This window comes from Ranitomeya imitator, chromosome 8 (assembly GCF_032444005.1).
Source record: "Ranitomeya imitator isolate aRanImi1 chromosome 8, aRanImi1.pri, whole genome shotgun sequence".
Classification (NCBI taxonomy): domain Eukaryota; kingdom Metazoa; phylum Chordata; class Amphibia; order Anura; family Dendrobatidae; genus Ranitomeya; species Ranitomeya imitator.
In genome coordinates this window covers 9,279,716-9,307,515 of record NC_091289.1, presented here as the reverse complement: position 1 = coordinate 9,307,515, position 27,800 = coordinate 9,279,716, and the positions used below count along the sequence as shown (strand labels likewise).

At 52.7% G+C, this 27,800-nt stretch overlaps 5 protein-coding genes across 6 annotated transcripts in view; 1 reads left to right on the top strand and 4 right to left on the bottom strand.

Annotated features, from left to right (window-relative positions):
- Nucleotides 1-4,324, top strand: part of PLXND1 (plexin D1) — a 104,164-nt gene extending 99,840 nt beyond the window's left edge. For both annotated transcript variants that reach the window (XM_069736235.1, XM_069736234.1), the window contains exons 33-36: nt 431-578; nt 2,269-2,409; nt 2,493-2,567; nt 2,656-4,324. In XM_069736235.1, coding sequence (XP_069592336.1) covers nt 431-578; nt 2,269-2,409; nt 2,493-2,567; nt 2,656-2,772 — 481 coding nt within the window. In that variant the 3' untranslated portion in view covers nt 2,773-4,324. The remainder of the gene's footprint in view (nt 1-430; nt 579-2,268; nt 2,410-2,492; nt 2,568-2,655) is intronic.
- A 745-nt stretch (nt 4,325-5,069) lies between these two features.
- H1-8 (H1.8 linker histone) lies at nt 5,070-6,626 on the bottom strand. Its single transcript, XM_069736594.1, has 5 exons — nt 6,590-6,626; nt 6,004-6,287; nt 5,769-5,910; nt 5,500-5,552; nt 5,070-5,261 (listed from the first exon to the last, which is right to left on the bottom strand). Exons 1-5 carry the CDS (start codon nt 6,624-6,626, stop codon nt 5,070-5,072), a joined length of 708 nt encoding a protein of 235 aa, XP_069592695.1.
- Nucleotides 6,627-16,751: 10,125 nt separating this feature from the next.
- On the bottom strand, nt 16,752-20,837 carry RHO (rhodopsin). The gene is made up of 5 exons (XM_069736233.1): nt 20,343-20,837; nt 19,055-19,223; nt 18,348-18,513; nt 18,013-18,252; nt 16,752-17,362 (listed from the first exon to the last, which is right to left on the bottom strand). The coding sequence occupies exons 1-5, from the start codon at nt 20,701-20,703 to the stop codon at nt 17,234-17,236; spliced, it is 1,065 nt and encodes a 354-aa protein (XP_069592334.1). The 5' UTR covers nt 20,704-20,837; the 3' UTR covers nt 16,752-17,233.
- Nucleotides 20,838-25,852: 5,015 nt separating this feature from the next.
- The window catches only part of IFT122 (intraflagellar transport 122), a 59,859-nt gene continuing 57,911 nt past the window's right edge, over nt 25,853-27,800 (bottom strand). The window contains exon 29 of the mRNA XM_069736227.1: nt 25,853-26,735. Within this exon, the coding sequence (XP_069592328.1) occupies nt 26,646-26,735 (90 nt within the window). The 3' untranslated portion in view covers nt 25,853-26,645. The remainder of the gene's footprint in view (nt 26,736-27,800) is intronic.
- LOC138647535 (proline-rich protein HaeIII subfamily 1-like) lies at nt 25,899-26,646 on the bottom strand. Its single transcript, XM_069736593.1, has 2 exons — nt 26,632-26,646; nt 25,899-26,579 (listed from the first exon to the last, which is right to left on the bottom strand). Exons 1-2 carry the CDS (start codon nt 26,644-26,646, stop codon nt 25,899-25,901), a joined length of 696 nt encoding a protein of 231 aa, XP_069592694.1.

Sequence of the window (27,800 nt, the reverse complement as noted above, 5' to 3'; positions counted from 1 at the left end):
TGTATTGTAAAATTACTCATCTCCTCCTTTAAGGGTACAAACATGGCTGCCGTGTTAATGCCATCAGCACCTTGCGATCGTGGGGCTGGTGAGCATTGCAAGGGAACCGTTCCACCATTGCTAACCTCTTAAATGTCACTGTCACAGTTGACAGCAGCATCTAAGGGGTTAAGCGGCAACAATCCGGCTCGGACTCAGAATTGCAGGGTTGCATTTTGCACCACGGTCTTGTCACGAGGGCTCATAGTAATTACTGCTTCACATCTTGACTAGAGTAACGCTTTGGTTCCCCAAGACAAAAAAGACAAAATTAGCGCTACACTGTAACGAGCTCTGCAGCTTTGTGAGCAGGACAGGTCTCCAGGATGTAATGGCGGGGTCGTGTAGGTGCTGCATCTTCATCTCACCATTCTGCTTCTCCATCCTCCAGTCTTCCCCTGCGCTTCTGGGTGAATATCCTGAAAAATCCAGAATTCGTATTTGACATGGAGAAGTCGGACCACATGGACGCCTGCCTGTCAGTCATCGCCCAAGCGTTCATCGACGCCTGCTCCATCTCCGACATGCAGCTGGGCAAGGTGAGTCGGAGTGACGTGAGCAGAGATAATTATCGTCTCTGTTTATTTCCTCCCTGGGAGATTATATAGTATTTGTAAGCGCCCAGAACCCACATCTACCACTGTGTACATGTTGTCTCTCTGGGAAAATGCCCGACATGTTACTCACATCCCCTGGGACCGTATAAAACTCTGCCAAAAACACACAGGCTTCATATTTCCTCTGCTCCTCTCTGGCTCCATCATCAGCAAATACCAAACCCAGCGTCCTTGTAATACGTATTTATTAACTTTTATGCAGTTTTTTTTTCATCTTTCTCTACTCGGAAACCATCAGCAAGCTGGATAAGGCGGAAGTTCAGACAGAGTCTAGGCTGTGAATTTTGTCTAACTCATCAGCCTAATAAATACCCATGAGATCCGCGTCCGGCCCGGACTTTGCAGTCCGTATTTAGACCGTGGATGTCGGCCGTGTGACACCAGCCTAATACAATAACCTTTACGTTTTTAGTGTAAGATGATGCAGAAATCCCAGGTTACAATGTATGATCTATATGTAAAAATCTGAGCTCTTTTTTTCTAAATTAATTTGTGCTGATAAAAGACATCATGTGCTTTACTCCAGTCACATCCAGAGCTGTGCTCATGATTCTGATTGTGAAATGACTGCAATAACTTGGTCCCTATAATTTAGGGCCGCCGCGCTCTGCCGCTCTTACATTTACGTAACGCATATTGACAAGTTTCCTGCCATATCCGAAACTTTCTTAACATACAGTAAACATGGTGGGCACACATAACGGGGCACACGTGGTGGGACACACATGACGGGGCACATGTGATGGGGCACTCGTGGTGGGGCACATGTGACGAGGCACTCATGACGGGGAACACGTGGTGGGGCACACATGAGGGAGCACACATAAGGGGGCACACATAACGAAGGACACGTGGCGGGGCACACATGATGGCGAACACTTGACAAGGCACACATGGTGGGCACACATGACGGGGCACACATGATGGGGCACATGTGGCGGGGCACACATGATGGGGAACACGTGGCGGGACACACATGAGGGGGCACACATGACGGGCCACTCATGACAGGGAACACATAACGGGGCACACATGATGGGGCACACATGACGGGGCACACATGACGGGGAACACGTGATGGGACACACATTACGGGGCACACATGATGGGGAATACGTGCTGGGACACACATTACGGGGCACACATGACGGGGAACATGTGATGGGGCACACATTTCGGGGCACACATGATGGGGAACACTTGACGGGGCACACGTCGCGGGCACACATGATGGGGCTCCCTTTACATGCTCACAGTGACGCGTGGGCTCTTTGACAGCCTGCAGTGCAGATTTGGCCTCTGTGGGTCTCCGGGCTCCCGGCACAGCTGGGAATGTTTTCGGAGAGTTCACTGACCCACACTGATAAATACTTGCAGGAAACTGCCTTTAGGGGGACATGAAAAGAGCGCAGAGTAACAGTACCAGCGGCCACACACAGCTGCTCCGGAGACGGCGTGAGAGGGCAGCTATGGGGTCGGAACGACCCCCTGAAAGGTCGGGAATGCTACTGTTTAAAGGAGAAATTCTGAGCTTATTGGTGTATATGGGCTTCTGATTTCTGGGGTCTGGAGACCCTTCCTAATATATGCATGTAATCTAAATCTTTCCCAGGATTCCCCCACCAACAAGCTGCTGTACGCCAAGGAAATTCCGGAGTATAGGAAGATTGTGCAGAAATATTACCGGCAGATCAAGGAAATGAGTCCTCTGAGCGAGCAGGAGATGAACGCCCACCTGGCCGAGGAGTCACGGGTACGAGACAGCCGCTTAACGGTGCGGAGACATCTAGGGGTCCTTCATTGTAATCCACATTGTAATCCCCCCTTTTATTTTAGAAGTACCAGAATAAATTCAACACCCACGTGGCGCTGGCGGAAATCTACAAGTACGCCAAGAAATACCGCTCCCAGGTAGGCTGTGCAGAAAGCCGCTGACAACACCCTGCTCCTGTCAGCACGGCCACGGGCCCTCACCCGTCTTTACCTTCTCACCCCACAGATCGTCAGCGCCCTAGAAGCCAATCCCATCACCAGACGGGGCCAGCTGCAGCACAAATTCGAGCAAGTGATCGTCCTGATGGAGGACGATATCTACACATGCAGCAGTGAAGCGTAGAAGGGTCAGCACGGACCCCTGGACACAAGTTTTTGGTGAGGCCACCTCCAAGATGGTGGATATTCCTGCCCGTCAAGATGTGCACTGGACTCTACATGGAGTCATAAAAGAGCTCTTCACATCTCCTTGGTGGGATTGTCAAGGCTCGGGCCACACAAGGACACTCTTGGCCCCCATCGGGGTCCTACTCGCCAAATTACTTCATCCCTGTTTGTAGACCCACATTTCTTTTCCCCAACACTTTCTAGGAAAGACTCTTCTTCCTTTCTGCACTTCAGACATGAAAAAAAAGGGTGTCATCTGCGAAACGTGATAATACTGCAAGGGCACAACCACTGGAGTTACGAGTCCGTAATTCCCTCCACCCAGAACTCTGACTTCTGTCTTCGGAGCCTCATTCCGTACATCGCTCTACGAGTGCCTTATAGTCACAGATCTCAGGATACTTAAAGGCAGGATCTAGTGACCCATGAAATGCGTGGAGCACATGAGCCGCCGCTGTGCACAAAAATCCATTCCACCAAGGTAGGAAAGGAAGGGTTTACTTGATGTATACTGAGGCAGTGATGTATTATTGGGGGGACCACACGTTTAGTTGGTTGCATTGAGTCCTGGTCCTTGCAAGACTTTCCCTTTAAACATGGCTGCTCCATGGTGCAGAATGCAATCAATATTCCAGATGACTTGTGATGTCGCTGCATTACGGACAATCCACGATGATGTCACAGATCGTCAAGATATAAATGTAATATGAAGGAGCCGAGTAGTGAACGCCGTGAAGATCTGCAGAGCAGAGATGACGAGACAGACGAGGACCACCAAGCGGCAGCCATTGTATTGGACAATGGATTTACAATCTGGGGTGGTCCAGGGTAGTGAACGGGTTAACGTTATATTGCCTGGTGATCAGGGAAGTGAAGAGATCGGTCCCGGGGATCCACCTGGAAGAAGAGAGGATGATGTAACATGGCTGACATCACCACGGTGGTCAGTGGCCTCCTATTGATTTATTGCTGTGTGACGTGTGCACGGGCCACTGGGGCTCCACAGTCACTGGCCCCTGCTAGAAGGGTATTAGGAGCCATCGTTATCTTCCTGAGGACCCCCCAGGGTCTTTGCAAGGTTTGTAGTGGAATTGGGCTGGTTGACCACATGTGATCTGTACAGCAGACCGCCTCTCCATGCAGCACAGACTTGTTTAGGTTACACCCATGGAGTCTACGACACCACAGCCAGCTACATAAAACAAAGATGTGGCAAAAGTCTTCATTCCCAGCCATCTGCAATGCATTATGGGACACAGCCATGGCTAAACGCATTCTGTAAGCCACGGTCATGAAAGAGGAAGAATATATATATGATCCATCCAGACAACCACCCCCACTCTCCTTAGCGTTGCAGGCAGTGGATCAGGCTCTGAAATTCAGACCTTAACCCTTTAATGCCTCACAGCAGGGGCGATTATGCACACTGTATGTAGATGTATATAGAGGAAGATCCGTTTATGTATTAAAGTTCTATGTGATCTTTGTAATAAAATATTTAAAGCCCACGTCTTTATTTCTTATCACTCCAGTGACAGCCGGAGCTGCAGCAACACGGCCATTAACTCCCACCTTCTTACCACTGATTCTGCATCTACGGCACCAGAAAATTAGCAAATGTTTGTCGTCAATTTTTTTTGCCTATATCACAATCTGTAAAAATAAGTTCTAAATCTTTAAAACTCTCATTCAGTAACTATACATTAGCAGCAAGACGGACAGACCAGATCTTTTGTACTGAAGCATCTAATGAGCGTGTACAAAGATGGTTGTACGGGGGGGAGAAGGTGAGCTGTGACATGTGAACGATGGATCCATGTCACTTCGTGTCATTAAAGTTACAGTAGTGTCCTTTGCACACGCTCATTAGATGCTACCTGCAACATATAATGTCTGAGTCGGTCTAGTGCTGCTTGTGTGTGGATTTCTTGAAATATGAAGAACCCTGGCAGTGAGTGAAGAGTGCAATATTTTTATACGCAGCTTGTGATATGAAAATGTTAGTGTAACCCCAAAGCCTGGTTTAAAGAGCTCATATTCTGAGGACACATTCCCTTTAACACCACCATGCTTGAATCCAATGTACAGTTCTGCAGCTCAGTACTCCAGAGCTGAATTCACAGATGTACCAGCACCATGAGGGAAGGGGGTGCGGGAAGACACACGGACAGCTCCCATCTTATTAAACACTTTATTCAGAATAAATTAAAGTCACATTTACATAAGTTAAAAACCCCTGACGCCCCAGGGAGGTCACTTCTTCGCCTTCTTGCTACTTTTAGCTGTAGGTTTCTCCTCGCCATCCTTTGTCTTCTTGACCGGTTCCTTTTTGGGTTTCGCACCTTCTGCAGACAGAGCTTGGGCCTTTGGCTTCTTGGTCACTGTCGAGCCTTTGTCCGTCTTCTCCGCAGCAGACTTCTTTGGTTTGCTGCCAGCAGCTTTGGCCTTAAAGGAACATGAACAAGTCATTAAGTACCAGCACATCATACTTATAAGACAATGCAATCTTAATAGCCTCCAGCTGTTGTGGAACTACAGTTCCCAGGATGCTTAGACCAATTTCCACCTTCCTCTGGATCACCACAACTCCTAGCCTGCCCAATGGTGGGAGCTGTAGTTTTACAGCAGCTGCAGATCCTGGGAATAGACCACACACACAATGGTGGTCCGCAGATGTTCTCACCTCCGGGGGACTTTCCTTCTTGTCCGCAGCTTTGTCCTCCATGTTCTCAACAGCTTTAAAGAAAACAAGTGTTAACCAGACAAGCAGCAGCCTCCATCGCCCCCAGCACTGCACTCTACATACAGGAGCGGAGCCATCTCTCCAGTCACACCCAGAGCTGCATGCACCCATAGAATTGGGAGTAAGGTGAGCGGATTCATATCCAGGCACTGGTATCCGGTCTATAAAGGGGGGCACACACTGGTTTAGGTATAAAGACCCCAACATACCTTTAGATCCCACTTTTGCAGCCTTTGGTTTCTTGGAGACAGTTACCACCTTCTTCTTGGGTTTCACAGTCTTCTCCTTTGGTTGCACATTGGGATCCATGTTCTCACCCTCCACCTTAGGTTTGGCTCCAGGCTTCGCCAGCTGCAGAGAAGAGCATAACCCCCCTCATTACAGTACCAGCACCCCCAATATCCGGGGCAGTGGTGCGCAGCAGACAATCGTGACCCATCTTACCTTGAATCGGCCAGTGGCGCCCGATGCGTTGGAGTTTCGGGGTCTGACGAGGATCCCCTTCTCGAGGCCTTTGTTCAGAGCATTTCTCAGTAAATACCTCAGCCTCACCGGGTCCGCAGTGGGATGCGCCAGCAGGATATGTTTGCGGATGGCCGGCACAGACGTCCCCTTCCTCTCGGGGTTCTTCTTCAGAGCTTCCACCACCATGGAGAGCGTGGAGGGGCGGCTCAGGGTCTTCATCTTCACCACTTTAGGCTTTTCTTTGGTTTTCCCTGAAGTGGTCTCTTGTGATACAATGGAACAGAATGAGAAATAAGGCAGATTAAAGGGGCGGTTTCATCACAAGCAGCCACTTCACGGCAACACACTGGGCGTCCATGTATAGGGGCAGCAGACTAATAGTTTCTTTCCAATGGGTCAGTCTGGCCATACATGATGCCGCCATTTTATTTTAAGGTGCAGACCTTGTATTGTTAGCATGACCAAGGGTCTCACACATCGCACTGATCAGCCACGTGCACCCCCAATAGTACAAGGGTCCGCCACAAGTGTGACCCCAGCACAGACCGCACGCCCCCCATCTTACCTCCATCAGCCGCTGCAGCCATCTTTTTAGGCCCCATGATTCCTTCTCCGCCAGCCTCCTGGGCTCCTTATATCCACCTGTCCTCACTCCCATCCGCCCTGATGATCTCTGAGCTGCACCTGACCCACAAACAAAAAAAAAAGTTCTCCCATCACTGATCCACAGAGGGAAAATCAGCCCCAAATTCTGCAGCTTTCACCTTGTGCGTCTGAAAGGAGGAGATTTTTTCTTGCGTATCTGCAGCTCAGAGGTTTATTCAAGTCTTATCCACTTTTCTGCTGCTGTAAAATGCAGATTTTACCCATGGAAATCCTTGTTAGAAAATGTGGACGGCACGATAGTCGCGGTGCCGCACATATAGCGGATGTGTGTGATCAGTGCCCCTGATTAGTCCATGTCTGCACAATACAGGGCTATTATGGCAGGTACTGCTGTGTGCGGGCTGCCTGATAATACTGTATAGGAAGGGACTATATGGAGGGATGGTCCGTACTATATAGGGCACTGTTATGTACAGGCCGTGATACACTGCACTATGTGGCGGCTGCATGGCGGCATTACATGGCAAGCATATAGGGATATAGTGTGCAACTATTATCTGACCACTATATAATACTAGTATATGGCACTGTATGGTGGCATGACTCTATAGTAGTATATGGCACTGTATGGTGGTATATGGCACTGTATCACCATACAGTGCCATATACCTAACAAAGCCATATACCACTATACAGTAATATATAATACCACCATACAGTGGCACTGTATAGTATATGGCACTGTACGATGGTATTATATGGCACTGTATAGTATATGACACTGTATGGTGCTATTATATGATACTGTATGATGGTAGCATTATATGACACTATAGTACTATATGGCACTGTATAGTGGTATATGGCACTGTATCACCATACAGTGCCATATACCTAACAAAGTCATATACAGTGGCACTGTATAGTATATGGCACTGTATGATGGTATCATATGGCACTGTATGATGGTAGCATTATATCACACTTTATAGTACTATATGGCACTGTATGGTGGTATTATATGACACTGTATGATGGTAGCATGATATGACCCTCTATAGTACTATATGGCACTGTATGGTGGTGTCATTTTATGACACTATAGTAATATATGACATTGTATGGTGGTATTATATTGTACTATGGTAATGTATGGCATTGTATGGTGGTATTGTATGATGGTGGCATTATATGGTATAGTAGTATATGGCACTGTATAGTGGTATTTTATGATACTATGGTAATATATGGCATTGTATGGTGGTATTGTATGATGGTGGTATTATATGGCACTGTAAAGTAGTAGCTGTATGATAGTAGTATGTGGCTGCTCTATGACCGTGTTATATGACTCTGTATGTCGTTATTACTTAAGCACTATCATGTAGGTGCGGTATAATACACCAGGTTGCAGTCAGCCCTCTTGTTGTGCGCGGGGGCGACATAGAGAAATCATAAAGGTAAAATATTATTTTTTTTATAGGACAGTCCTGACTACAGTTATTCTTATTACTTTCCCCTAAGACGTAAAGGTGCAGCATATCGGCCATATTTGCCTTTGAACCTGATGCATAGTGCGGCATGTGCAGTAATTTGCCCATCTACCCTCAGTCGCCCTCTTGTGGTCATCACCGATATCACCATATACCAAAAGACAGAGGTTTAAGCAGGAAACGTTTTATGTGGAAATAATAATACAGTAATAATCTTTATTTTTATATAGTGCTAACATAATCTGCAGCGCTTTACAGTTTGCACACATCATCATCACTGTCCCCAATGAGGCTCACAATCTACATTCCTTATCAGTATGTCTTTGGAGTGTGGGAGGAAACCGGAGGAAACGTGGGGTGAAATATCTACAACACTATGAAGAAAAGACGAGACAACATTCAGATGATTCGACCGCGTTCATAACGCCTCATACATGCCTATGCGGACCCTCGTCTACACAAAATGGCGGTAAATTTCCTATTTACATCAGAATCGTGGCAATACCTGATGGACGCCACGGCCTCTGCATAAAGACTTTTCCCCTAAGTGGAAGATATCTACCTCCACAGAGATGAAAATCCATCTCCGAAGCACCAACCTGGGGAAGGAGAACTCCGCACCCAGATTAATCCATTCCAGATTGTCATGACATTTATGGGGCAAGTGATTTTTGGGGACTGTTAAGCTATTGATGAAAAAATATTAGCAATTTCTTAGTGAAGGTCTCAGCAATTAAAGGATTGCCCGGACTGTAGGCTCTTAGAGAAAGAAAGGCTTCAGAGTTATGCCATCTCCTGTGTTCCATTGGGTGGTGAGCGTGCCCCTCCTGCACCAGCCGAGCTCATAGACCGATGAGCGTGCCCCTCCTGCACCAGCCGAGCTCATAGACCGATGAGCGTGCCCCTCGTGCTCCAGCCGAGCTCATAGACCGATGAGCGTGCCCCTTCTGCACCAGCCGAGCTCATAGACTGATGAGCGTGCCCCTCCTGCACCAGCCGAGCTCCTAGACTGATGAGCGTGCCCCTTCTGCACCAGCCGAGCTCATAGACTGATGAGCGTGCCCCTCCTGCACCAGCCGAGCTCATAGACTGATGAGCGTGCCCCTCCTGCACCAGCCGAGCTCATAGACTGATGAGCGTGCCCCTTCTGCACCAGCCGAGCTCATAGACTGATGAGCGTGCCCCTTCTGCACCAGCCGAGCTCATAGACTGATGAGCGTGCCCCTTCTGCACCAGCCGAGCTCATAGACTGATGAGCGTGCCCCTTCTGCACCAGCCGAGCTCATAGACTGATGAGCGTGCCCCTCCTGCACCAGCCGAGCTCATAGACCGATGAGCGTGCCCCTCCTGCACCAGCCGAGCTCATAGACTGATGAGCGTGCCCCTCCTGCACCAGCCGAGCTCATAGACCGATGAGCGTGCCCCTCCTGCACCAGCCGAGCTCATAGACTGATGAGCGTGCCCCTTCTGCACCAGCCGAGCTCATAGACTGATGAGCGTGCCCCTTCTGCACCAGCCGAGCTCATAGACTGATGAGCGTGCCCCTCCTGCACCAGCCGAGCTCATAGACTGATGAGCGTGCCCCTTCTGCACCAGCCGAGCTCATAGACTGATGAGCGTGCCCCTTCTGCACCAGCCGAGCTCATAGACTGATGAGCGTGCCCCTCCTGCACCAGCCGAGCTCATAGACCGATGAGCGTGCCCCTCCTGCACCAGCCGAGCTCATAGACTGATGAGCGTGCCCCTTCTGCACCAGCCGAGCTCATAGACTGATGAGCGTGCCCCTTCTGCACCAGCCGAGCTCATAGACTGATGAGCGTGCCCCTTCTGCACCAGCCGGGCTCATAGACCGATGAGCGTGCCCCTTCTGCACCAGCCGAGCTCATAGACCGATGAGCGTGCCCCTCCTGCACCAGCCGAGCTCATAGACTGATGAGCGTGCCCCTTCTGCACCAGCCGAGCTCATAGACTGATGAGCGTGCCCCTTCTGCACCAGCCGAGCTCATAGACTGATGAGTGTGCCCCTCCTGCTCCAGCCGAGCTCATAGTGATGAGCGTGCCCCTTGTGCTCCAGCCGAACTTATAGACTGATGAGCGTGCCCCTCCTGCTCCAGCCGAGCTCTTAGAGTGATGAGCGTGCCCCTCCTGCTCCAGCCGAACTCATAGACTGATGAGCGTGCCCCTCCTGCTCCAGCCAAGCTCATAGAGCGATGAACGTGCCCCGCTTGTTCCAGCTGAGCTCATGGAGCGATGAACATGCCCCTCCTGATTCATCCAAGCTCATAGAATGATGAGTTTGCCCCTCCTGTTCCAGCCGAGCTCATAAAGCGATGAGCGTGCCCCTCGTGCTCCAGCCGAACTCATACACTGATGAGCGTGCCCCTCCTGCTCCAGCCGAGCTCATAGACCGATGAGCGTGCCCCTCCTGCTCCAGCCGAGCTCATAGACCGATGAGCGTGCCCCTCCTGCTCCAGCCGAGCTCATAAAGCGATGAGCGTGCCCCTCCTGCTCCAGCCAAGCTCATAGACCGATGAGCATGCCCCTCCTGCTCCAGCCGAGCTCATAAAGCGATGAGCGTGCCCCTCCTGCTCCAGCCGAGCTCATAGACCGATGAGCGTGCGCCTCCTGCTCCAGCCGAGCTCATAGACCGATGAGCGTGCCCCTCCTGCTCCAGCCGAGCTCATAAAGCGATGAGCGTGCCCGTCCTGCTCCAGCCGAGCTCATAAAGCGATGAGCGTGCCCCTCCTGCTCCAGCCGAGCTCATAGACCGATGAGCGTGCCCCTCCTGCTCCAGCCGAGCTCATAGACCGATGAGCATGCCCCTCCTGCTCCAGCCGAGCTCATAGACCGATGAGCGTGCCCCCCCTGCTCCAGCCGAGCTCATAGACCGATGAGCGTGCCCCTCCTGCTCCAGCCGAGCTCATAGACCGATGAGCGTGCCCCTCCTGCTCCAGCCAAGCTCATAGACCGATGAGCATGCCCCTCCTGCTCCAGCCGAGCTCATAAAGCGATGAGCGTGCCCCTCCTGCTCCAGCCGAGCTCATAGACCGATGAGCGTGCCCCTCCTGCTCCAGCCAAGCTCATAGACTGATGAGCGTGCCCCTTCTGCACCAGCCGAGCTCATAGACTGATGAGCGTGCCCCTTCTGCACCAGCCGAGCTCATAGACTGATGAGCGTGCCCCTTCTGCACCAGCCGAGCTCATAGACTGATGAGCGTGCCCCTCCTGCACCAGCCGAGCTCATAGACTGATGAGCGTGCCCCTTCTGCACCAGCCGAGCTCATAGACTGATGAGCGTGCCCCTTCTGCACCAGCCGAGCTCATAGACTGATGAGCGTGCCCCTCCTGCTCCAGCCGAGCTCATAGACCGATGAGCGTGCCCCTTCTGCACCAGCCGAGCTCATAGACTGATGAGCGTGCCCCTTCTGCACCAGCCAAGCTCATAGACTGATGAGCGTGCCCCTTCTGCACCAGCCGGGCTCATAGACCGATGAGCGTGCCCCTTCTGCACCAGCCGAGCTCATAGACCGATGAGCGTGCCCCTCCTGCACCAGCCGAGCTCATAGACTGATGAGCGTGCCCCTTCTGCACCAGCCGAGCTCATAGACTGATGAGCGTGCCCCTTCTGCACCAGCCGAGCTCATAGACCGATGAGCGTGCCCGTCCTGCACCAGCCGAGCTCATAGACTGATGAGCGTGCCCCTTCTGCACCAGCCGAGCTCATAGACTGATGAGTGTGCCCCTCCTGCTCCAGCCGAGCTCATAGTGATGAGCGTGCCCCTTGTGCTCCAGCCGAACTTATAGACTGATGAGCGTGCCCCTCCTGCTCCAGCCGAGCTCTTAGAGTGATGAGCGTGCCCCTCCTGCTCCAGCCGAACTCATAGACTGATGAGCGTGCCCCTCCTGCTCCAGCCAAGCTCATAGAGCGATGAACGTGCCCCGCTTGTTCCAGCTGAGCTCATGGAGCGATGAACATGCCCCTCCTGATTCATCCAAGCTCATAGAATGATGAGTTTGCCCCTCCTGTTCCAGCCGAGCTCATAAAGCGATGAGCGTGCCCCTCGTGCTCCAGCCGAACTCATACACTGATGAGCGTGCCCCTCCTGCTCCAGCCGAGCTCATAGACCGATGAGTGTGCCCCTCCTGCTCCAGCCGAGCTCATAGACCGATGAGCGTGCCCCTCCTGCTCCAGCCGAGCTCATAAAGCGATGAGCGTGCCCCTCCTGCTCCAGCCAAGCTCATAGACCGATGAGCATGCCCCTCCTGCTCCAGCCGAGCTCATAAAGCGATGAGCGTGCCCCTCCTGCTCCAGCCGAGCTCATAGACCGATGAGCGTGCCCCTCCTGCTCCAGCCGAGCTCATAGACCGATGAGCGTGCCCCTCCTGCTCCAGCCGAGCTCATAGACCGATGAGCATGCCCCTCCTGCTCCAGCCGAGCTCATAAAGCGATGAGCGTGCCCCCCCTGCTCCAGCCGAGCTCATAGACCGATGAGCGTGCCCCTCCTGCTCCAGCCAAGCTCATAAAGCGATGAGCGTGCCCCTCCTGCTCCAGCCGAGCTCATAGACTGATGAGCGTGCCCCTTCTGCTCCAGCCGAGCTCATAGACTGATGAGCGTGCCCCTCCTGCTCCAGCCGAGCTCATAGACCGATGAGCGTGCCCCTCCTGCTCCAGCCGAGCTCATAAAGCGATGAGCGTGCCCCTCCTGCTCCAGCCAAGCTCATAGACCGATGAGCGTGCCCCTCCTGCTCCAGCCGAGCTCATAAAGCGATGAGCGTGCCCCTCCTGCTCCAGCCGAGCTCATAGACCGATGAGCGTGCCCCTCCTGCACCAGCCGAGCTCATAGACTGATGAGCGTGCCCCTTCTGCACCAGCCGAGCTCATAGACTGATGAGCGTGCCCCTTCTGCACCAGCCGAGCTCATAGACCGATGAGCGTGCCCGTCCTGCACCAGCCGAGCTCATAGACTGATGAGCGTGCCCCTTCTGCACCAGCCGAGCTCATAGACTGATGAGTGTGCCCCTCCTGCTCCAGCCGAGCTCATAGTGATGAGCGTGCCCCTTGTGCTCCAGCCGAACTTATAGACTGATGAGCGTGCCCCTCCTGCTCCAGCCGAGCTCTTAGAGTGATGAGCGTGCCCCTCCTGCTCCAGCCGAACTCATAGACTGATGAGCGTGCCCCTCCTGCTCCAGCCAAGCTCATAGAGCGATGAACGTGCCCCGCTTGTTCCAGCTGAGCTCATGGAGCGATGAACATGCCCCTCCTGATTCATCCAAGCTCATAGAATGATGAGTTTGCCCCTCGTGTTCCAGCCGAGCTCATAAAGCGATGAGCGTGCCCCTCGTGCTCCAGCCGAACTCATACACTGATGAGCGTGCCCCTCCTGCTCCAGCCGAGCTCATAGACCGATGAGCGTGCCCCTCCTGCTCCAGCCGAGCTCATAGACCGATGAGCGTGCCCCTCCTGCTCCAGCCGAGCTCATAAAGCGATGAGCGTGCCCCTCCTGCTCCAGCCAAGCTCATAGACCGATGAGCATGCCCCTCCTGCTCCAGCCGAGCTCATAAAGCGATGAGCGTGCCCCTCCTGCTCCAGCCGAGCTCATAGACCGATGAGCGTGCCCCTCCTGCTCCAGCCGAGCTCATAGACCGATGAGCGTGCCCCTCCTGCTCCAGCCGAGCTCATAGACCGATGAGCATGCCCCTCCTGCTCCAGCCGAGCTCATAAAGCGATGAGCGTGCCCCCCCTGCTCCAGCCGAGCTCATAGACCGATGAGCGTGCCCCTCCTGCTCCAGCCAAGCTCATAAAGCGATGAGCGTGCCCCTCCTGCTCCAGCCGAGCTCATAGACTGATGAGCGTGCCCCTTCTGCTCCAGCCGAGCTCATAGACTGATGAGCGTGCCCCTCCTGCTCCAGCCGAGCTCATAGACCGATGAGCGTGCCCCTCCTGCTCCAGCCGAGCTCATAAAGCGATGAGCGTGCCCCTCCTGCTCCAGCCAAGCTCATAGACCGATGAGCGTGCCCCTCCTGCTCCAGCCGAGCTCATAAAGCGATGAGCGTGCCCCTCCTGCTCCAGCCGAGCTCATAAAGCGATGAGGGTGCCCCTCCTGCTCCAGCCGAGCTCATAGACCGATGAGCGTGCCCCTCCTGCTCCAGCCGAGCTCATAGACCGATGAGCGTGCCCCTCCTGCTCCAGCCAAGCTCATAGACCGATGAGCATGCCCCTCCTGCTCCAGCCGAGCTCATAAAGCGATGAGCGTGCCCCTCCTGCTCCAGCCAAGCTCATAGACCGATGAGCGTGCCCCTCCTGCTCCAGCCGAGCTCATAAAGCGATGAGCGTGCCCCTCCTGCTCCAGCCAAGCTCATAGACCGATGAGCGTGCCCATCCTGCTCCAGCCGAGCTCATAAAGCGATGAGCGTGCCCCTCCTGCTCCAGCCGAGCTCATAAAGCGATGAGGGTGCCCCTCCTGCTCCAGCCGAGCTCACAGGGGCAGATGCCAGCGAAGTAATTTTAGCTGGGGTATTAATAGTTGGGCATGGTGCAGTTGTAAGGAAGTGGATGTGCTGTCCACGGCCCCTTGAAGATATGTGTTGTGATATAATGCATTGCATGGTTTTAAACATGATTTTTTCTGTTTTGTAATTAGCATGCACTTAATGGAGTTAATAATTGGGACTGGCCCAGAATGGGAGGGGCTATGTGGGAAGTCAGAAGATGCTTCCTGATAAAGAGTCAGAAAGGGTCCAGTGTTCAGCAGAGAAAGACCTAAGGTCTGACAGATGGCAGACTGATATGTTATAGTGTGTTGTGTGCAAAGAGGTAAGACCAGAGATCATCCGATAACACGTCCTAAGCACCAAGTGGAACGTGAAGAGATATTTGACAGCCCACATGGCTGCCACCAGGAATTTCAGGGCCAAATAGTGGCAAAATTTCTGGGCCCCTTGAGACTCCGCCCAAGCTCCACCCCAGCTCTGCCTCCACCCCTGGATCTTTCCACAGTCCCACCGCACACTCTTGTGAAAACTCCACTTCTGCACAATATTGGGTCTCCAGAGCAGTAGGGTCGGGTCTACCAGCCAGTGTGGGCCGGGGTCGGGTCTCCCGGCCACTATGGGATGGGGGTCGGGTCTCCCGGCCACTATGGGATGGGGGGTCTGGTCTCCTGGCCACTATGGGATGGGGGGTCAGGTCTCCGGGCCACTATGGGACAGGGGATCAGGTCTCCTGGCCACTATGGGATGGGGTCGGGTCTCCCGGTAAGTATGGGATGGGGGTCAGGTCTCCCGGCCAGTATGGGATGGGGGTCAGGTCTCCCGGCCACTATGGGATGGGGTCGGGTCTCCCGGCCACTATGGGGCGGGGTCAGGTCTCCCGGCCACTATGGGACAGGGTCGGGTCTCCCGGCCACTATGGGATGGGGGGTCGAGTCTCCCGGCCAGTATGGGACGGGGTCGGGTCTCCCGGCAACTATGGGACGTGGGACGGGGGGTCAGGTCTCCCGGTCAGTATGGGATGGGGGGTCAGGTCTCCCGGCCACTATGGGACGGGGTCGGGTCTCCCGGCCACTATGGGATGGGGGTCGGGTCTCCCGGCCACTATGGGATGGGGGGTCAGGTCTCCCGGCTACTATGGGGCGGGGTCGGGTCTCCCGGCCACTATGGGACGGGGTTGGGTCTCTTGGCCACTATGGGATGGGGGTCGGGTCTCTCGGCTACTATGGGACGGGGTCAGGTCTCCCGGCCATTATGGGATGGGGTCGGGTCTCCCGGCCACTATGGGGCGGGGTCAGGTCTCCCGGCCACTATGGGACAGGGTCGGGTCTCCCGGCCACTATGGGATGGGGGGTCGGGTCTCCCGGCCAGTATGGGACGGAGTCGGGTCTCCCGGCCACTATGGGATGGGGGGTCAGGTCTCCCGGTCAGTATGGGATGGGGGGTCAGGTCTCCCGGCCACTATGGGACGGGGTCGGGTCTCCCGGCCACGATGGGATGGGGGTCGGGTCTCCCGGCCACTATGGGATGGGGGGTCAGGTCTCCCGGCCACTATGGGGCGGGGTCGGGTCTCCCGGCCACTATGGGACGGGGTTGGGTCTCTTGGCCACTCTGGGACGGGGTCGGGTCTCTCGGCCACTATGGGACGGGGTCGGGTCTCTCGGCCACTATGGGGCGGGGTCAGGTCTCTCGGCCACTATGGGGCGGGGTCAGGTCTCTTGGCCACTATGGGGCGGGGTCGGGTCTCCCGGCCACTATGGGACGGGGTTGGGTCTCTTGGCCACTATGGGATGGGGGTCGGGTCTCCCGGCCACTATGGGATGGGGGGTCGGATCTCCCGGCCACTATGGGACAGGGTCGGGTCTCCTGGCCACTATGGGATGGGGGGGGGGTTGGGTCTCCCGGCAACTATGGAACGGGGTCGGGTCTCCTGGCCAGTATGGGATGGGGGTTCGGGTCTCCCGGCCACTATGGGATGGGGGGTCGGGTCTCCAGGCCACTATGGGACGGGGTCGGGTCTCCCGGCCACTCTGGGACGGGGTCGGGTCTCTCGGCCACTATGGGACGGGGTCGGGTCTCTTGGCCACTATGGGACGGGGTCGGGTCTCCCAGACGGCAGGAACTTCAGTGACACAAAAAGACATTTGATTTTTTGTTTCTTTTTACTTGCAAAGTGCTCTTTATTACAGGTGCAGCGGGTCGGCCTAACCGTCACTACCAGACCTTACCGAGAAAAAGCAGAAGACGATAAAACTTTACAAAAATATTCTCTTCTGTTGCATTGCAAAAAATATAGGAGGTATGAAGTGTCCGGAGACTGCGGCTCTGCCCCGGGGGATGGCGGCTACGGAGCAGTGGCGCATGGAGTCTCTCGTCGTTGGGACCTAGTGGGATATTTACAGTCTTCGTAGGACGACCCCTGCGCTGCCGTGAGGGCCCCGAAGCGTCTGCGTCAGCAGTGAAGGGGTTCAGCGCGGCTCTTCTTTCTCGGGGGGCAGATACGTGTAACGTAATGGAAGGGGGCTTTTGCGTAAATCGTCGCCTTGGCGAGAAGGAGGCGGAGTGGGGGTGGTGGGTGCTGAGTGAGGCAGCGGACCCTGAGACAGGCCTGGTGGGCGCTCTTATGCCGGAGACACCTGGCTGGAAGACACAGAAGAAGCTTCTGTTTTGGAAGTGGCGGCAGAGGAAGTGTCATCATCACCAAAGGGATTCTTACCGCAGCACAGGGTGGTGATCATGCAGTTACGGAACTGTGGGAGTAAAGAGGAGACGTCAGCGATATCGGGGAACTGCAAGTTTACAAACTTTATGAGCTGGAATTTTTTTTTTCTCTGTCCCCCATGCTTTACACTGCTGCTCTGGTTTTATTATGGCATGTGTATATCTGCATTTCCCTTTGAAGTCTATGGTGGTCTGAACTCCACCTCCTGACTCATTAACGTCAAGGGCTTCTAGATTGTCCCTCATGCTTTACACTGCAACTGTTCTATTAAATCATAGCTACGATCGTCGGCTCTCGCTTAGCTGAGTTTTCTTTGGAAGTCTCTGGTAATCAGAAATCTAAGGCTTCAACTTTTGTCTTTCATGCTTTACACTGCAGCTGTGGTTTTGGTTGCTGTGTATAAGACAGGCTCAGCAGGAGGTCGGTGCATGGGGACATGATGATAATATCACACGAAGGGATGAAAAATTATAATCTTATAATCTGCAAGTAGCTAAACCTCCAATGAGAAAAATAAGATCCTCGGGGGCGGAGTCTGTTAGGGGGAGGAGCTTGAGCTTGGAATCTTCTATTTACCCTTTCTTGTGATGGTCTCATGCAGCTTTCTTATTGGTCAGACCCTAGAGACACCATATTGGGAGGATCGGGGAAAGTTCGGAGACTTTTGAGGTGACCTACCTGCTTGTTGAGCATGATGTAGATGACGGGGTTGTAGATGGCAGAGCTCTTGGCAAAGAAAGCCGGCAGAGTCATGAAGACTGGGCCGAATTCAGAGCCTTGATGGGTGAAGATGAAGAAAGCGACACTGGCGTAGGGAACCCAGCAAATCAGGAAGAAGACCACCATGATGACCACCATGCGGGTGACCTCTTTCTCGGCCTTCTGGGTGGTGGCGGATTCCTGCTGTTGGGCTGCTGCCTGTGGAGCGAGGACAGGAGTGAGCACAATGTCCGGACCCCTGAGGGACAAGGTGCCAGCGACAGAACGGAGGCCCCCGGTGCCTCATGCCTCACCTCCTTCACGGTGCACACCAGTCGGCCATAGCAGAAGAAGATGACGGTCAGGGGGATGGTGAAGTGGACGATGAACATGTAGATCACAAACGACTCGTTGTTCACCTCCGGCTTCAGGGTGTAGTAGTCAACTCCGCACGAGCACTGCATCCCCTCAGGGATGTATCTGCACAAGGGTACGGAGGCTTAGATACGGCAGTATCACACGACAGTTGTTTTTTTCTCACAGTACAAACTGCTTGCATTATTATATAGATCCTTTAGACCTGATGAGGCTGGTGACCTTACCTTTTACCCTCCATGTTAGAATGGATGTATAATAATTTTTAGTCATTCTCCGCCCACCTTTCCTGATTGACAGCTCCTCAAGGTCCCTCCTCCCTACTGAGATCTCACACTGCTCAGTACAAGCTGCGGCTGTCAGTAAGGCTGTAGGGGGGCAGAGAATGAATACATCAGACTCATGAGCTCTCTGACTCTTTAGCTGGACTCACAAAGTGCTTATTTTACTCGTATGATCACTCAGCCATTGATTGTCACAGTAAGTACACCAATCTCACTAGGTCCAAGACATCTATTTAATAATCTATAGTCTATAAAGTGAAATCTGATATTAGAACTATTGTAACTGAGAAATTAGATTAATATGTATATGTAGTAGCATTACATGATGTGGGTTGTAGTGCTATTCTTGGTTCTAGACCTACCTGGACCATCCAAAGAGTGGAGGCATAGCACAGGACAAAGCCATGATCCAGGTGAACGCCACACCCATGATCGCATGGTTCTCACCAAATCGGAAGTTGCTCATGGGCTTACAGACGACCACGTATCGCTCAATGGCCAAGACCACCAGCGACCAAAGGGACATCTCACCTGTCAGAGAGAAGGAAAGAAATTCAGGGCTGGGCATGGTAAAAGTCTAACATGATGAGGAAGACTTGGAGAGTCCGGGATGGAGGATGGCATCCAGAACCTCAGTGCAGGACAGTATTTACGTTCCCCAGTGGAGGACGACATCTGGGACCCCCAGTGGAGGATGGGAACTGTGACCCCCAGTGGATGATGGCATCTGGGACATCCAGTGGATGATGGCATCTGGGACCCCCAGTGGATGATGGCGTCTGTGACCCCCAGTGAAGGATGGTATCTGGGACCCCCAGTGGATGATGGCGTCTGGGACCCCAGTGGATGATGACATCTGTGACCGCCAGTGAAGAATGGCTTCTGGGACCCCCAGTGGAGGATAGCGTCTGTGACCCCCAGTGGAGGATGGCTTGAGACCCCCAGTGGAGGATGACGTCTGGGACTCACATTGGAGCATTGGATCTGGGACTCCCAGTGGAGGACTGGATCTGGGACCCCCAGTGGAGGATGACGTCTGGGACCCCAGTGGAGGATGGCGTCTGGGACTCCCAGTGGATGATGGCGTCTGTGACCCCCAGTGGAGGACGGCATCTGGGACTCCCAGTGGAGGATGGTATCTGGGACCCCCAGTGGAGGACTGGATCTGTGACCGCCAGTGGAGGACGGCATCTGGGACTCCCAGTGGAGGATGGTATCTGGGACCCCCAGTGGAGAATTGGATCTGTGACCCCCAGTGGAGGACGGCATCTGGGTCTCCCAGTGGAGGACTGGATCTGGGACCCCCAGTGGAGGACGGCATCTGTGACCCCCCAGTGGAGGATGGCGTCTGGGACTCCCAGTGGAGAATTGGATCTGTGACCCCCAGTGGAGGACTGGATCTGTGACCGCCAGTAGAGGATGGTATCTGGGACCCCCAGTGGAGGATGGTATCTGGGACCCCCAGTGGAGGACGTCTGGGACCCCCAAGTGGAGGACGGCATCTTTGTACTCAAAATCGACCATAACTTGGTCTAATTATTAAAAAAGTATTCACACCCCCATCCTGCGCGGAACAAAGGACCTGCCACTCGATGAAGCAGAAGACCCAGAAACCCAATCCCCAGCCGGGGAAATGGACGCCCAACTCACCACCAAGGGTAGCAAAGAAGCCTTCGAAGTAGCACCCGGTCTGCCCGAAGATGAAGTATCCGTGCATGGAGGTGTACATGGTGACGGTGAATCCACACAGGATCATGAAATGGTTGGCAAACGCCAAGTTCAGCAGGATATAGTTTAAGGGTGTTCGGAGTTTCTTGTGCTGGATGGTGACGTACAAGGTCATGAAATTGATTGGGAGCCCAAGAAGAATGAGCAAGAACATGTAAGCGGCCAAAGCGGAGTATTTCCATGGCTCTGCCAGGTAGTACTGAGGGTAATCAAAGGGGCTTCGTACCACCCCAGTCTTGTTGGACATGGGTATGTAAAAATTAGGACCTTCTGTTCCATTCATAGTGGCGGCTCTTAAAAGTCCCCTCCCCCACTAATCTAGAAAGAAACCACTTTTTTGTATCTCGTGCTCAGAGACACCCGAAAAACCCTCTGTTCCCAATAGAGCCGCTCTACAGAGTGAGCGCGGGACCCCGGCTCTTTATAACGTGCCACTTTGGGTAAGCCCCCATCATCGGTGTCAGCACCAAAGGATTTAGGTCTCTATTAATCATTTGCAATCCGCGCTAAGGTGGCAAAGTGATAATTGGCTTCACATAAACGTATTAAGAATACACCTGTCTGATGGGTAAGTACCGAGGAGGAAAGTGACCGGGGACAAATCCAGGTCACAGGGAGAGAAGGGGCCGAGCGGAGGAAATCGGGGGGAAATGTATCAATTCTGCTTCACAGAACATACAATGTATCCAGTGCGGATTATTGGGGTCACATAGAAAATAAAAGCAAATGTTCAAAAGTAATATCTCCTGCATTATTGTCTAGGACTATACCCCAGAGCTGCACTCACTATTCTGCTAGAACAGTCACTGTGTACATACATTACATTACCGATCCTGAGTTACATCCTGTATTATACCCAGAGCTGCACTCACTATTCTGCTGGTGCAGTCACTGTGTACATGAATTACATTACTGATCCTGAGTTACATCCTGTATTATACCCCAGAGCTGCACTCACTATTCTGCTGGTGCAGTCACTGTGTACATACATTACATTACCGATCCTGAGTTACATCCAGTATTATACTCCAGAGCTGCACTCACTATTCTGCTGGTGCAGTCACTGTGTACATACATTACATTACTGATCCTGAGTTACATCCTGTATTATACTCCAGAGCTGCACTCACTATTCTGCTGGTGCAGTCACTGTGTACATACATTACATTACTGATCCTGAGTTACCTCCTGTATTATACCCCAGAGCTGCACTCACTATTCTGCTGGTGCAGTCACTGTGTACATACATTACATTACTGATCCCGAGTTACCTCCTGTATTATACCCCAGAGCTGCACTCACTATTCTGCTGGTGCAGTCACTGTGTACATACATTACATTACTGATCCTGAGTTACATCCTGTATTATACCCCAGAGCTGCACTCACTATTCTGCTGGTGCAGTCACTGTGTACATACATTACATTACTGATCCTGAGTTACCTCCTGTATTATACCCCAGAGCTGCACTCACTATTCTGCTGGTGCAGTCACTGTGTACATACATTACATTACTGATCCCGAGTTACCTCCTGTATTATACCCCAGAGCTGCACTCACTATTCTGCTGGTGCAGTCACTGTGTACATACATTACATTACTGATCCTGAGTTACATCCTGTATTATACCCCAGAGCTGCACTCACTATTCTGCTGGTGCAGTCACTGTGTACATACATTACATTACTGATCCTGAGTTACATCCTGTATTATACCCCAGAGCTGCACTCACTATTCTGCTGGTGCAATCACTGTGTACATACATTACTGATCCTGAGTTACCTCCTGTATTATACCCCAGAGCTGCACTCACTATTCTGCTGGTGCAGTCACTGTGTACATACATTACATTACTGAAACTGAGTTACATCCTGTATTATACCCCAGAGCTGCACTCACTATTCTGCTGGTGCAGTCACTGTGTACATACATTACATTACTGATCCTGAGGTAGCTCCTGCGCTCTTTTTTCGGCTTTTATACAGCCGTCATCCAGCATATGGATTCGTACACTATTTTCTGCCTCTCGGGGTTTGTATACAGTGGTGGCAAAAATATTTACATATAAAATCTGGGTCACTATTTCACTTCTTAATAAAAGTGCAGACAATGGGAGAGATAATCATCAGCATAACTGGCTTAGCTGCCGATACAAGTAATGTAACGGTGATGTGACATAATACTAATTGTAACAAAATGTCCACAGTGAAACACTAGAATGTTAAGATTTTGTGGTTTCTTTGAACTTGTAAAGATTTTTTCCCTGCACTGTGTCTGGTCCTGGAGGTTGTCAGCGGAGCACAGGCGCGGTCTCTGGCTCCATGTCACCCTATTGGTTTGTCATGTGGAGCCTTATTCACGCGGCTGCCGGAGGTGAATGTGGCGGTGAGGTTACGTGTCGCACATGTGTTGTGTATTGGGATTGTGTTAGTTGATTCTGTGTAAGGATTCGGCGGCAGATTCCAGGAGAGAGAACTACAATCCCCAGAGAAGATGCTGCAGTGATTGCTGTCCGCGGAGCCCGGAGGTCATTAATCCCGAGGACGGAAGCAGGAGCCCCGTGTCCTACATCCCTGCAGCTCCAGAGGAAAGAACTGAAAGTATTAATATGATGAAGCGCAAGACTGTGCTGAGCCGTGTATCTAAGCCTCTCTTGTGTGATACTGACTTCTGAGCCGTGTATCTAATCCTCTCCTGTGTGATACTGTCTGCTGAGCCGTGTATCTAAACCTATCCTGTGTATACTGTCTGCTAAGCTATGTATCTAATCCTATCCTGTGATACTGTCTGATGAGCTGTGTATCTAATCCTCTCCTGTGTGATACTGACTGCTGAGCTGTGTATCTAATCCTATCCTGTGTGATACTGTCTGCTGAGCCGTGTATCTAATCCTCTCCTGTGTGATACTGTCTGCTGAGCTGTGTATCTAATCCTATCCTGTGATACTGCTGAGCCGTGTATCTAATCCTCTCCTGTGTGATACTGACTGCTGAGCCGTGTATCTAATCCTATCCTGTGTGATACTGTCTGCTGAGCCGTGTATCTAATCCTATCCTGTGTGATACTGACTGCTGAGCCGTGTATCTAAGCCTCTCTTGTGTGATACTGACTTCTGAGCCGTGTATCTAAGCCTCTCCTGTGTGATACTGTCTGCTGAGCCGTGTATCTAATCCTCTCCTGTGTGATACTGTCTGCTGAGCTGTGTATCTAATCCTATCCTGTGATACTGCTGAGCCGTGTATCTAATCCTCTCCTGTGTGATACTGACTGCTGAGCCGTGTATCTAATCCTATCCTGTGTGATACTGTCTGCTGAGCCGTGTATCTAATCCTATCCTGTGTGATACTGACTGCTGAGCCGTGTATCTAATCCTATCCTGTGTGATACTGTCTGCTGAGCCGTGTATCTAATCCTATCCTGTGTGATACTGTCTGCTGAGCCGTGTATCTTATCCTCTCTTGTGTGATACTGACTTCTGAGCTGTGTATCTAATCCTATCATGTGGGATACTATCTGCTGAGCCGTGTATCTAAACCTATCCTGTGTATACTGTCTGCTAAGCTATGTATCTAATCCTATCCTGTGATACTGTCTGATGAGCTGTGTATCTAATCCTCTCCTGTGTGATACTGTCTGCTGAGCTGTGTATCTAATCCTATCCTGTGTGATACTGCTGAGCCGTGTATCTAATCCTATCCTGTGTGATACTGACTGCTGAGCCGTGTATCTAATCCTATCCTGTGTGATACTGTCTGCTGAGCCGTGTATCTAATCCTATCCTGTGTGATACTGACTGCTGAGCCGTGTATCTAATCCTCTCCTGTGTATACTGACTGCTGAGCCGTGTATCTAATCCTCTCCTGTGTGATACTGACTGCTGAGCCGTGTATCTAATCCTATCCTGTGTGATACTGTCTGCTGAGCCGTGTATCTAATCCTCTCCTGTGTGATACTGACTGCTGAGCCGTGTATCTAATCCTCTCCTGTGTGATACTGTCTGCTGAGCCGTGTATCTAATCCTATCCTGTGTGATACTGACTGCTGAGCCGTGTATCTAATCCTCTCCTGTGTGATACTGACTGCTGAGCCGTGTATCTAATCCTATCCTGTGTGATACTGACTGCTGAGCCGTGTATCTAATCCTATCCTGTGTGATACTGTCTGCTGAGCCGTGTATCTAATCCTATCCTGTGTGATACTGACTGCTGAGCCGTGTATCTAATCCTATCCTGTGTGATACTGTCTGCTGAGCCGTGTATCTAATCCTATCCTGTGTGATACTGACTGCTGAGCCGTGTATCTAATCCTCTCCTGTGTATACTGACTGCTGAGCCGTGTATCTAATCCTATCCTGTGTGATACTGTCTGCTGAGCCGTGTATCTAATCCTATCCTGTGATAGACTGCTGAGCCGTGTATCTAATCCTCTCCTGTGTGATACTGACTGCTGAGCTGTGTATCTAATCCTATCCTGTGTGATACTGTCTGCTGAGCCGTGTATCTAATCCCATCCTGTGTGATACTGTCTGCTGAGCCGTGTATCTAATCCTCTCCTGTGTGATACTGACTGCTGAGCTGTGTATCTAATCCTATCCTGTGTGATACTGTCTGCTGAGCTGTGTATCTAATCCTATCCTGTGTGATACTGACTGCTGAGCTGTGTATCTAATCCTATCCTGTGTGATACTGTCTGATGAGCTGTGTATCTAATCCTCTCCTGTGTGATACTGACTGCTGAGCTGTGTATCTAATCCTCTCCTGTGTGATACTGACTGCTGAGCTGTGTATCTAATCCTATCCTGTGTGATACTGTCTGCTGAGCCGTGTATCTAATCCTATCCTGTGTGATACTGACTGCTGAGCCGTGTATCTAATCCTCTCCTGTGTATACTGACTGCTGAGCCGTGTATCTAATCCTATCCTGTGTGATACTGTCTGCTGAGCCGTGTATCTAATCCTATCCTGTGTGATAGACTGCTGAGCCGTGTATCTAATCCTCTCCTGTGTGATACTGACTGCTGAGCTGTGTATCTAATCCTATCCTGTGTGATACTGTCTGCTGAGCCGTGTATCTAATCCCATCCTGTGTGATACTGTCTGCTGAGCCGTGTATCTAATCCTCTCCTGTGTGATACTGACTGCTGAGCTGTGTATCTAATCCTATCCTGTGTGATACTGTCTGCTGAGCTGTGTATCTAATCCTATCCTGTGTGATACTGACTGCTGAGCTGTGTATCTAATCCTATCCTGTGTGATACTGTCTGATGAGCTGTGTATCTAATCCTCTCCTGTGTGATACTGACTGCTGAGCTGTGTATCTAATCCTCTCCTGTGTGATACTGACTGCTGAGCTGTGTATCTAATCCTCTCCTGTGTGATACTGACTGTTGAGCTGTATAGCTAACATTTTATCATTTACAGTAGAATCCAGGGAAGAATTAGTACAAATGATTTAATAATTTATATAAAATAATAATAATTATAAACAAATATAATTTCCCTGCTGGTCGGTGACGGCCGGTTCTGGTCTCTGCTGGTCGGTGACTGTCGGTTCTGGTCCCTGCTGGTCGGTGACTGTCGGTTCTGGTCCCTGCTGGTCGGTGGCGGTTGGTTCTGGTCCTTGCTGGTCGGTGGCGGTCGGTTCTGGTCCCTGCTGGTCGGTGACTGTCGGTTCGGGTCCCTGCTGGTCGGTGACTGTCGGTTCTGGTCCCTGCTGGTCGGTGGCGGTCGGTTCTGGTCCCTGCTGGTCGGTGATGGCCGGTTCTGGTCCCTGATGGTCGGTGGCGGTCGGTTCTGGTCTCTGCTGGTCGGTGACTGTCGGTTCTGGTCCCTGCTGGTCGGTGATGGCCGGTTCTGGTCTCTGCTGGTCGGTGGCGGTCGGTCCTGGTCTCTGCTGGTCGGTGACTGTCGGTTCTGGTCCCTGCTGGTCGGTGATGGCCGATTCTGGTCTCTGCTGGTCGGTGACTGTCGGTTCTGGTCCCTGCTGGTCAGTGATGGCCGGTTCTGGTCTCTGCTGGTCGGTGACTGTCGGTTCTGGTCCCTGCTGGTCGGTGGCGGTCGGTTCTGGTCCCTGCTGGTCAGTGACGGCCGGTTCTGGTCTCTGCTGGTCGGTGACTGTCGGTTCTGGTCCCTGCTGGTCGGTGGCGGTCGGTTCTGTTCCCTGCTGGTCAGTGACGGCCGGTTCTGGTCTCTGCTGGTTATCGGGATCCAGCGGCTCGTGGTCCCATCACTGTCCGGCCTCCTCGATGGGTTTCCGGCAGTACGGGCAGCAGTTGTGCTGGAGGACGAGGAGCTCGTAATCTTCTGTGTGAAACATCTGCAAGAAAAGAAACGTGACTGAGGACGTGATGAGGGCGGAGCGTTGAGGACGTGATGAGCGCGGAGCGACTGAGGACGTGATGAGGGCGGAGCGACTGAGGACGTGATGAGCGCGGAGCGACTGAGGACGTGATGAGGGCGGAGCGACTGAGGACGTGATGAGGGCGGAGCGACTGAGGACGTGATGAGGGCGGAGCGACTGAGGACGTGATGAGGGCGGAGCGACTGAGGACGTGATGAGCGCGGAGCGACTGAGGACGTGATGAGGGCGGAGCGACTGAGGACGTGATGAGGGCGGAGCGACTGAGGACGTGATGAGGGCGGAGCGACTGAGGACGTGATGAGGGCGGAGCGACTGAGGACGTGATGAGGGCGGATCGACTGAGGACGTGATGAGGGCGGAGCGACTGAGGACGTGATGAGGGCGGAGCGACTGAGGACGTGATGAGCGCGGAGCGACTGAGGACGTGATGAGCGCGGAGCGACTGAGGACGTGATGAGCGCGGAGCGACTGAGGACGTGATGAGCGCGGAGCGACTGAGGACGTGATGAGCGCGGAGCATTGAGGACGTGATGAGCGCGGAGCGTTGAGGACGTGATGAGCGCGGAGCGTTGAGGACGTGATGAGCGCGGAGCGACTGAGGATGTGATGAGCGCGGAGCATTGAGGACGTGATGAGCGCGGAGCGACTGAGGACGTGATGAGCGCGGAGCGACTGAGGACGTGATGAGCGCGGAGCGACTGAGGACGTGATGAGCGCGGAGCGTTGAGGACGTGATAAGCGCGGAGCGTTGAGGACGTGATGAGCGCGGAGCGACTGAGGACGTGATGAGCGCGGAGCGACTGAGGATGTGATGAGCGCGGAGTGTTGAGGACGTGATGAGCGCGGAGCGACTGAGGACGTGATGAGCGCGGAGCGACTGAGGACGTGATGAGCGCGGAGCGACTGAGGACGTGATGAGCGCGGAGCGACTGAGGACGTGATGAGCGCGGAGCGTTGAGGACGTAATGAGCGCGGAGCGACTGAGGACGTGATGAGCGCGGAGCGACTGAGGAAGTGATG